The 11,209-nt window shown below is 34.9% G+C and overlaps 1 protein-coding gene across 1 annotated transcript; it reads right to left on the bottom strand.

Annotated features, from left to right (window-relative positions):
• Nucleotides 1-233: 233 nt before the first annotated feature.
• On the bottom strand, nt 234-9,211 carry LOC136816842 (peroxisomal sarcosine oxidase-like). The gene is made up of 9 exons (XM_067073175.1): nt 9,039-9,211; nt 8,543-8,691; nt 7,128-7,347; nt 6,186-6,318; nt 5,745-5,797; nt 5,204-5,338; nt 4,294-4,434; nt 3,023-3,098; nt 234-571 (listed from the first exon to the last, which is right to left on the bottom strand). The coding sequence occupies exons 1-9, from the start codon at nt 9,141-9,143 to the stop codon at nt 435-437; spliced, it is 1,149 nt and encodes a 382-aa protein (XP_066929276.1). The 5' UTR covers nt 9,144-9,211; the 3' UTR covers nt 234-434.
• Between the last annotated feature and the right edge of the window lie 1,998 nt (nt 9,212-11,209).

Raw genomic sequence — 11,209 nt, forward strand, 5'->3', positions numbered from 1 at the left:
TACACCATTTTTGTCTGGGTAGTTGTGCAATACTACCTGACTATCAATGTTGTTAAATATTGAAACAATTTTAAAACACCAAATTTTATATAAAAAATAAAATTATCAGATATCTCTTCTTTATGGCAGCTTTATGCTTATGAAGGTGGACTATGAAAAATATTCTCCTATACTTGGGTGAGCTAAATTAAATTACTGGGAGAGTTTTTCGCGAGGGCGTTTTTCTTTTTAAAGCCTAGGAAAATATTTTTGGTTGCAAAAACTGACGTCACAGGCAAAACCTCTTGCCCAAAATATTCCCACATTCTATTGACAACGTTCATTTATTTCCCATAAAATGTGCATGATATATTTTCAAATTTTATATTTTTATTCGAATCTCAGAATGAATCAAATGAAAATAAATGAATCGAACATTCAATATATTCGTTAAATCAAAGTGACGCCTTCATTTTCAGTACATTTTCAAATCTTGATATTTTGAATCTTGACAGATCGTATTTGGTGTTTTTATTTAGCGCCAATGATGCCAGGATTTGACCAGTGACTGGTGACATTTTAAATCCAGTTCCTGAAATTAAAAAGAATTAAACGAAATGCTATCTGTAGTTATTGCCCCCGCAGGAGCGTAGCGACGAGGAGGCACTCATAGTTTCACGCATAGATATTGGACTGGAATCTCGAAATTTTGTTGTTTGTTGTCGCGCAAGCATATCCGTAGTTAGTCTCTTCCGTAAATGTTCGGTTTGTTTCCGGGACGATAGTATACATATTTTCATATTACGTTATAAGGTATTATCATTATTACATATTACAATTTTAGTTTTGATTTAGCTTTGAAAAGCTGAAGCGAGTGTTATAAATGCAAATCAAAACAGTATATGATATAACACAAATTTCAATATTACTTGTGCAAATCAAAACAAACAAAATGGCAGACTGGTTATGATGATGATGAGCTGATTCATTGACTAGAAAAAGTGTTTTGTATGTCAAATTTTGCTTCTTGTCTTTGAAACTGAATACTAACTACGTAATTTTAGTCAGAATTCCTTCAGCAATGTTTTCAATTCTTTTTCCAGAATCTTTAAAGAAATTTGCTTAAGTTTTCAAATGTACATTTGATATTTGTTCAAACTCTAATTTATTTTTGTCTGTCATTTTATTGATAACTGCCTTTATGTTTAAGGGCTCTTGAGCTTTAATACCATCATATGGTCGTAACTCGAGAAAGTCCTTCTTAACTTAATAAAACAACCGGCAAAGTAAAAAAAAGATGAATGTACACATATCTAAAGTTGAATCCAAATGTGGTTGACTTTTTCTTTTGGTCTTCAAAATAATTTACCTCGCTAAGAGTGTTTTTACGTCTTTTCAGTGTGGTAAATCTTTTTCAAAAACCTGAAAAAAGTTTGTTTACTCGTTAAACTTTACATGCGCACGTTAAACTTTTTCATGCAGTTGTGATAGCCTAAAATAACTTACGCTCCAGTGGTTTGGTGAAATAGCTCCAAAGTCTGGCTTTCTAAGTTAGGAGAGACCTTCCCGAAGGCATTTAACGGTGGTTAGACTAGGTACACAGACAGTCATACAGAAACACCATAAAGGGAAAGTATATCGCTAGCAATAAACTCAAAAAGTCTAGCTTCCTGAAGGCACCTCTCTTCATTGTCTGCGCTGCGATCAGCTTGGAGAAAAGATTGCAACATGAAAAAGGACTATGCACTTGAAAAGAAATTTAGGCGCATTTCAACTTTTCTCGACTGTACGTCTGAATGAACCACAATGGCATTCCTTTACTTTTCTTTTGACCAACAACATAGAAGATTTTGCTTGAGAAGTGCAATCACAGCGTATGCTAGTGGACCCCGGGCCTTAACTAGGATGAGTGAGTTTCTATTTCACCCAACTTAAGATGTCGCAAAACTTTTTGATAAATTTTATACGCAGTATCCTCTTGACTATTGTTTATTAGGCAAAGTAGCAATAGAGAAATGTTGAAATATAGCAGCCAATGAAAAAAAAAACAAGCTATTTCTGATTGGTTACCTTGTGGATTTATTCACTGCGTATGTCCATATATTTTGCCTACAATCTAAGATGTCTGCAACATTATTAGAAAAGGTCTATTTAGTGAATAATAATCATGACATATATCGTTATAAGAAAGAAACTAGGAGAAAAAACAAACAAACAGGAGATGTGAAAATCAGTAAGAAAATGATACCATAACTTTTTAGATATATTTTTGAGAGGCTTTTCCAGCTTTTCCTTAAATTTTATTAAGTTATCAAGCTGCATGAATTCTTCAAGTATATATTTTTTTATAATGGAATATATTTTTTTTTTCAAGCAAACGTCTCAATCAATAAATCAATCAATCAATCAATCAATCAACCAATCAATCAATAATTAAATCAATCAATTATTCCTGATTATTTTTTAATGTTTAATCTTTAAAGTATCAAAGCTTTATAAGTGCATGACATGATCTTTATGTGGGGGCATTTAGTGAAAGCTATGACTAGTGTTTATACATGCAATTTTAGACATCAGATTTGCAGAGAGCTGGCTATAATGAATTTTTTGTAAAGACATATTCAAGACATTCGATTACTCGGCTCAGATGAATTGCGGTCTTGCTAGGCAAAGCTACTTAAATTTTTAAAAGTTACGTGACTGGTTTAAAAATAAAGACTTAACCCGAGAAAACAGTAACCTTAACCTTCGATAAATATTGAAAACAAAGAAGTACTTATGTGGTTTAAGGTGTTTCGAAAGGCTTCTCATGAAATTTTGTTTTTATCACACACACGAAAATCGTCAAAATTGCCCATCGTGTATAGAATAGCGAAAGATTGACTCAAATTAATCACGACTGAAATTTTCACCATGTAACGCAGCACGCCAGAATCATTGCACCATCATGCTAAAACATTATTAGCAATTACTCTCTAGAAAAAAGATTAAATCGCGCCATCACGCAAACCTCTTTTGAGAATATCAGAGGGAATGTTTTTACCTGAAAATCCAGTACCAATCACAATATTTGGATATATTGGGTGCCTGTCCAATATAAAATCTCTATCTGGAGAAACCTGAAAATACAGAACAATTATTTTCGAACAATTTGAAATTGGGAAACCTACACAATTTGACTATATACTTCAAAATGATTTTATTTTTGACTTTTTGATTACTTTTAAGCCCTTCTTTCTGTTTTCTTGCAGACTATTTCTCAGAACGTTTCGCCAACCAATGATAAAAATGGAAAGTGTCATTATTTAATAAAAGATATATTCTTTGTGAACATTATATCGACGATGAAACAACGCTGAGATAGAGATAACACCCAAACTGTATAAATGTAAGGAAGTATGAATACAATGAATATAAAAAAATATGTGCAGCAGTGGCTGGCCATTGAAAAAAAACGGGCATTTTTTGTACTCTAAGGTCCCCAATAAACTTCCCATCCAATTATTTTTTTTTAATTATCTCATTTTGCGGAATTTTTAGATGTAGAATTTCCAACCCCTCAGACAATTACAATGGTGGACCCCAAATGTGCCGAAAACAACCTTTTTCGCACTTAGGAACTCCCCAAATGAACCGCAAGTGGGTATTTGTATTTGGCAGAAAAAATATCAACAGGTCTTTTTGTCTTTAGTTCTAATGACTCATGGCTGAAAAATGACTGAAAATAGGTGAACTTTGACCAATTAGCTGGCAGATGCACCAGAGAGTTCTGAAAAGTTAGATTTTTGCAAAGTCTACAACCTGTTGCCCATGATTGTAGGGCTTGTTCAATATGTTTTAAAACAATTTTTGGACCCCCTACTATAATAATAATAATAATAATAATAATAGGGGTCCAAAAATTGGTCCCGAATATTTCGGGACCTTAGACCTCTTATGGGGGGGTTTCATGGTTGGCGGAGGAGCGGAGTCGGCCCTTTTTTTGGACGGAGTGGCGGAATTTGGCGAAAATTTAGACGGAATTACGGAAATTGGGTTCTCTGACGGAGACGGAAAATTAGACAATTTTAGTGCAGAAAAACGGAATTTAGCAAAAAAATTTGCGGAATTTCGGAATTGGTAAAAGATATTCAAAATTTGCGGAATTTTCGACAAAAATATTGAATTTCAAAGGAATTTTCGGTGACGGAATTTTGGTTCAATTTAAGACGGTTTGACGGAAATTGAAGAAAAAATTGGCGGAATTGCGGAATCGGGTACCCCCTGAAACCCCCCCTCTTATTCATTTAGTTTTCTGTGCTTATTTTCACTTACAGTGTACAGACAATTCTCAACAATAGCAGGTTTGTGATCAACATTTTTCATATGCTTTGTAACCAGTTTGGTGACATCGTCCATATTTGGTGGTTGGTCTGGATAATCAATATCAACGCTAGGTCCTCCATGAGAGCATATCTTAAATGTTATTGAAAAAATCTTGTAAACCATACATTTGGGTAGGCTTTTTACCGAGAGGTGGAAGTTTTGTAATGACGTCATAAATTTTTAGACAAAGAAATTGCTAAAATATTTTGTTACCGCATACTAGATTTACTGTAAAATGAGCTTGTTCTGCTTTCGAAAACTTTGGATCCTTTAAAAGGAGCAGAACTGCCAACAAAATGTTGAATTTTTAATTTTTAATTTGTTTCTTCGCTAAGCCTTAAAGGATTTTCAAAATATTTAAAAGCACTTTATTCAAAATCACATCTAATGGAATAAATGGAATAAAAGCCCCCAGAAAGTCAAAAAGTCAAAAACAAAGTCCTTTTTCAAAAAATGTAATGAGAAACTTGCCATGAATTGTATCTAATCAATCAAAGTATATTTGCATCCCTGGTATTCAAATCAAGGAAAATCCTTGGTTATCATTTGGACAAATCAAAAACAAAACAAAGTACACCTTGGGAGCAAAAATGCCTGGACATCAGGGATAAATAGGAATGTACTAAAATCGTACTTGATTAAGAAAACTCTATCCAAAGTTTTCCTTGATTGTGCTTAGCTTAGATTTTACAAGATTGAGCTGCGCCAGATTGTCCATAGTTTATACCTAATTTCTTTTCATTACTCTTAAAAATTTAGGGATAGTCAAGAACACCCTGGTTGTCCATAGTGGACTTAGTTTTGTCCTTGATTTGAGTACCAGGGATTTTAACAAAATAGCTGAGAATTGTCATTATACCTTCATTAGACCAGGATACTCGATAGAAGCAGTACCATAAGTAAGATACGGTGTTTTAAACGATGGGAATCCTGCTTCTAGTGTCCCCTCACCGTCATTGTGGACTCTCCAAAAACATAAATGGTTTCTCTGAATCTAAGTTTAATCAAAAGAAATCTTTGAAGTGAAGATATTAACGGATAGATAAGAATTGTAAAAATTCATGAAATAGAAATAGCATCGACCAAATTTTTAAATTTTCTTTTACATTTTCAAATGAAATTATTCTGAAGACAAGCCTCTACTGCTAAAAATTGTCCTTATTTGAGCTTTGGTTTTTAAGAGAGAAATTTGGACAAAAAGAAATTTGGCGAATTGTCGATTGAAATAATTTTTTTTGGTCATTCGCCCAAATTTTTGGAATATTAAGTTTTCTCAGATTGGGCGTTTCTGAAAAGTTGCTGACTTTGCATGGTCAGATCTTTCCATCAAAACAAGACCTTTAAATAGACTATATTTTTAAAGTTATCTATAGATCAATATTTCGCAAATAATTACATACCGTCAATGGCAAATGCAAATGTAATGGCTTCAATAATTTTGATACGAAAGATCCTGTGTAAAATTCAAGTAAAATTGGTTTCTTTTTTAATTGAACTTTCAAGACGGTCGCGATTTCAATAGCTGGTGGAGCTTCTATCTACCTTTTGTCTGAACTACATTCTTTTTTTAAATGCTGTTTTTTTTTCCATTTGATTATGGATTACATTTTGAGTGAACATCAGTTCAAAATTTGCTTAAACTGTATTCAGTTTGAGGATGAAAATACTCTAAAAATGGCAATATAAGTTCAGTTGCCTTGGTGTCCTGATTTGTTTGGTCAATTTCGTAGTATTCTAATAGAATATTGTACATTCCTATAAAAACGGCTAGTAGAGGGTTGGTCATTTGTTGTTGTAGATTTTTATGGCATCTGATCTTTTCGATGAAAAACATTACGTACCTGCAGTGATGACCAAAGATTTAGTTTTAAATTGTGATTTATTGGTTAGAACGGTGACCAGATCGTTGCCAGGGATGATTTGTTTGACTTGCTCGTTGTCATGGAGAACTCCACCAGCTTCCCTATACAATGTCTAAAAATATTGAATTTATTATCGTTAGCAAGAAAAATCGCGACGTAGGCGTAGGCGTATAGTGGTAATCGTCCTTGCCTTCCATGCGGGAGGTCCGAGTTCGATTCCCACTGTGGTACTACGGTTCACTTGGCAAGTGAACGCACCTTCGCCCGGGTCAACCCATACCATGTGAGGAGAATTGGGTACCATTACTCTGATACAAGAGTGTGGGTGATATGCCGGACAATGTGGTGTGTGGTGGCACTCATATCCCGTTCTACGCTTGCGACGAGCACTGTGCTCTCCCGCGTAGTCCGAGTGTCATCACTATGCATCATGGTATCTGTGTGTCGCGTGCACAGAACCAACAGTGTCTGGATAGCGCTAAGAATTCCTACTTGAAAAAGGAGGAATTCCTACGTCGCAAGGCGTAGGACCCATTCCCCAATGGGGAGGGCTCATATCATATCATCAGCAAGAAAAATTAGTCCAATGAATTGCTATAAAAGTTAGCCCGGAAACCCGTTTGCTTAATCAAATCATTCTCATTTTTATGATGGCAATAGCTTCAGTCAGCAACGAATTTTATCCCCAACCTAGCATAGTTTTCTGTACTCGTATTTTGATTGTTTTAAAAACCTCGAGAAAGTAATTATTTTACGTGAGGACCATATTTTCTGGCTATGCTGGTCGGTGGATCAGAGGATGATCAGTTAGCCTTAGCCAGCAACTGTGAACAATCACTCAGAATAGCTAAATCTCATTTCAACTAACTGTCAATTTCAGTCAATTTTAAATCATATTTAAAGAAAAAGATTTAGAGTTACCTGAAAAGCTTGAAGACATTTATTAGCCATGAGAGTTCCACCTACAGACTCGAAAATGGCTGAATAATCACCTTCAAAATGTAATGGTTTATATTTTCGATTGATTTCTTCTGTGTTGAGCACTTTATATGGCACATTGAGGTCATTCAACACTTTCTTGCTTAGGTTCAACTTTTCCGAATCTGTCGTGTTGTCATATATTTCAAGCATACCATTTTGGCTGTTGGGAATAACATAATAGTTGAGAATGAAATCCTTAAGTGGAAATTTTATTCAATATTTTGAAAATTTCAACTGGAAATTTTCAAAATTATATATGTAAGCTATGACTTAGATTTATATAAAAATGAATATCGCTGAATATTGTTTAAATATAACCCCTGGAGGAAGTTTTCTCGATCCCGACCAAACAAAATCTTGGGTTGGTCTAAAAAGCAGGGTAGCCAATGGGCTAGGTTGTGGGATAGCCATGTATTTTGCAAAACAGAGTAAAGAAAATTGAAACTTTTTATAATGCGAGGAAGAGGAAGAGGGTAAAACTTTGAAAGAATATTCTAATTTTTCATTTGGGGTGCAGAAGGAATTCAAAGATTTAACTTAACACATGGTCAGAGCTTATGTTTTCTCCAATATTCAGCTTAGACCTTCTGCTTATATACAATTATCAAACGTAATTTTCCTTGAAGGTGTGAACCATCGCTAATCCCCTTAAGTTACCATAGGTGTAAGGTAAATTATCTTTTGATGTATGAGATTACTAATTGTTCTGATTTTCATTTTGAGTCTCTGTTAGAATATTGGAGATCTGTACTACGTAAACATAAAAATAATCTGTTCTGTAATTTTTCAAAATGTGAGAGGAAGGAAGGCAAGACGGCGACCGCACTCAGTAAACAGAAGTATATTTTAGTACTATTTTTACAGAAACGACTACACTTAACTAAAGTTACAGAGTAAATTTAAACCTGATTTCTTTGAATGACTGTTTAAAGGTTCTAATATTGTATGTTCACAAAAGATTAGAACACTAGGCTTCAAATAACCTAGCCCGATTGGGGTAGCCAATTTACCCTGCTTTTTAGACCAACCCCAAAATCTTTGATCGGATTGTTTTATAATGGTACCCTAATTGTAGCACTAATTGATAGTGATGTATATGTATCATGGGTGCTAGATCTATTTTTCATTAAATACTTGTGGTATAGCATCGTTTGACGTCCCTAATTTTTGTCTGCTCATATGGTAGTTTTCAGATCAAGAAGGGACCCCTCCCCGGAATCTCAGTTTTTTTAGAACCTTTTAATGTTTGTGATGCTAGTGTCATCACTTATGAAACAATAATCGAAACAATCAGTAACCCTACATCCCCGGCCTACGTCCTAAAAAAGGTCTGCGCATAAACTGAGTTCACTTACATAAAAAGTGTTTCATTTGTCTGTCTTTCCAAGTCTCTCCATATGGGAAACGAGTCCATGGTCATTTGAGAATAAATCCTCTTGTGGTATAAACATCTTATGACCCTCGTCTGACCATGTGAGCTTCCTCGAGTGTGAGGCAGTGGGAACTAAAATAAAGACAATAATGTTAGAATTTTTTACCTTACTTTTTAAAGCAGTCAGATCCACGCAGCCGACCAAATGCAATTGTTCAAAATTGACAAAAAATTGGAGTCTCAAATTAAACTGGGCGTTACCAGAGGGTTTCGCCCTCCCTAGACCCCATTGTTGGATTAATGGTTTCAAAGCCATTTCATTCTCCTTTCTCGACTTGCCTGTTTTACAAATCTCACCGGATTATTGAGACAGAGGTATAACGTGCTTTTGGTTTTTCTGCTATCATGTTAATGCTGGTTAACTAAGCCCTGCAGAAAACATCTCTAAACTTTAAGCTTCTTTAAACTCATTGACGTACCTGTTCCAGAAGAAGCACATTTTTGTGTTGTTTATTTCTAAGATCATATGCGGTTGCACTTCCATTTATTCCTGCTCCGATGACGATGACATCAAAGGTTGACATCTTTTACTACGCATTTATTTGAAATATAGTTATTCTAAATTATCGTTTTCTTTTGTGGTTTTGCGTTAAAAGCTGTATTAGGATTTGTGTTTTATAAGCCTTAACAACACCCCCTTCTCACAGATCCGGTAGGATTTTCTCAGCAGGTGGGGTAAAAGAAACGGACTGAAACTCTTTTTTTTTCAAGTCAGAAAATTCAGTGGGGATGCCAATAATTGCATAATGTTTTGCAGTGAGGATTGAATTATTGAATTATTTTCAGTGGGGACAAAAGTTGGAGGATAATTTTCCACCAGGGACAATATTTTGGCCAAAATCTCCAGGGGTCCCTGTGGGTTTGCGAGAAGTGGTTGCTTAACAGAATGCCGATCATAATTCCCAATATCCCTACTTAAATAATAAAAGTGTGCTCTAAAATAAAAAAACTTACGAAACCTAAATTCGTTAGCTCATCCGTACTAGCTATTAATACCGTGAAAAGCACAGGTCGAAATCATATATCGACGCTGTGCCGACGAATCGAGATTCTATTCAGCGCGCAATCAACGAAGACAAAAGTAACCATGACGACCATCCAAGATCTTGGATGAAGTTCAAAGTTGATATTGTTATTCCCGTTGTTGAAAACACAAATAAAAAAGTCATCAATGCTTTTTAAAAAGAGTCAGTGATTAGTCCGGGAGCCAAACCCAAAAAATGGCATTTTGCTTAACCCAAGATTCTACAGGATAAACTATACATTTTTGGAATCCTCAACTATCCTAGTTTTGGAAATGGTCGGTCCCCAAAGCTAACTCCTGGTCAATTTTTCATACTGGGCCCGAGTTTAGGGGGTACTTTTTACCCTTTGTAAGGATTTGTTAAGGAAAATGCCATTCCAGGGATGATATAATTTGCTGTATCTAGTCAATCAGTTGACCAATTGCTTTGAAACTTTGCAAAAAGCTTCAAGGTAGGCCGATGATTATTTTCGGCAAAAAAATTTTGTGAAAAACTGTTTTTATAGGTTTGCCTGGGGAAAAAAAGGGGGAAATTTGGGTATTTTAACTAAATTTTGACCCTTTTTAGGTCTGGGACCTACCCAAACAACTTTTAATGAGACACAAACTAGGTCTTATGATAGATCTTGATGCAATACATCAGAAAAATTTCAAACAGACAGTATTTAGTATTATTTCAGGGCTGCAGGGGTAAAAATTGCCCATTTTTATGTTTACCTTATTTGAGCAATTTCACTCCCTAATCTTGGTTAAAACGTTATCAAAATAGTTTTAACTTGATTTTTCGTGTAATATATCCTGAAAGATTACAATGCTGACTTAAAACTAACAAAACAGGGTGCAAATGAAAACCGGGGGTAAAAATGCCCATTTTAGGGTTTTTATCGTTTTTAGACCTATTTCACCTAAAGCGTTTATGGTGACCAATTTTATTTCTGACCACTGAAACAGATAATTTTGTAGTAGGAGCAATGAGAAAGTTATTTGTGGTTTTCATTGTCTGTAATCGGGTCACTGTGGGCAAATCAGGGGGTAAATACACTTCTTGGAGTTGTTGCCTGAATTTGGATGTTATTGTATGGAGCCTCAAATTTATGAAACTTTGAGATTGAACCAGTTATATACCTCAGTCTTCTTATACTTTTGTGAAACTACACAAAAATAATGACGGATTTGAAACTTATTTTGCCCAAATGATAACATTTTTGACGTAATTTTGTCAGTTTTTGCTTGAGATTCCACATAGCCCACTATAGTGCTATTCAGAGCTTCCCAAAATGGTCCCAGCTACTTGTAGATTATTATCTTGAGACTAGCTACTAATAAAAGGTCGTTAAACGGCAAAATGATCAGTCAAAATTATGAGTATGTAGTACACATTGAGTGCAGAGGACCTTAGTTTTGTTTTCACAAAACGATTAGAAAATCTTTCATCAAAGCAGGCCTTAACAATGACACAGCACTTTTATTTCTACCCGAGTTAACAATATTTTACAAATTTTAGGCTCCAATAACTATTCTACTTAAAAAACCCAGTAGGGGACCTTTTTGGAAGCTTGATAGCAA

The sequence above is a fragment of the Clytia hemisphaerica genome, unplaced genomic scaffold, assembly GCF_902728285.1.
Source record: "Clytia hemisphaerica strain Z4C2 unplaced genomic scaffold, Clytia hemisphaerica genome assembly, whole genome shotgun sequence".
NCBI classification, from domain to species: domain Eukaryota; kingdom Metazoa; phylum Cnidaria; class Hydrozoa; order Leptothecata; family Clytiidae; genus Clytia; species Clytia hemisphaerica.

Excerpts from the sequence above, each read along its gene's own strand:
- LOC136816842 (XM_067073175.1), bottom strand. The coding sequence starts at position 9,143 with ATGTCAACCTTTGATGTCATCGTCATCGGAGCAGGAATAAATGGAAGT. Across the intron at positions 6,319-7,127 it reads AATGTCTTCAAGCTTTTCAG|ACATTGTATAGGGAAGCTGG; the intron begins GTAACTCTAAAT and ends CAATATTTTTAG. Across the intron at positions 3,099-4,293 it reads TTGAGAATTGTCTGTACACT|GTTTCTCCAGATAGAGATTT; the intron begins GTAAGTGAAAAT and ends CTGTATTTTCAG.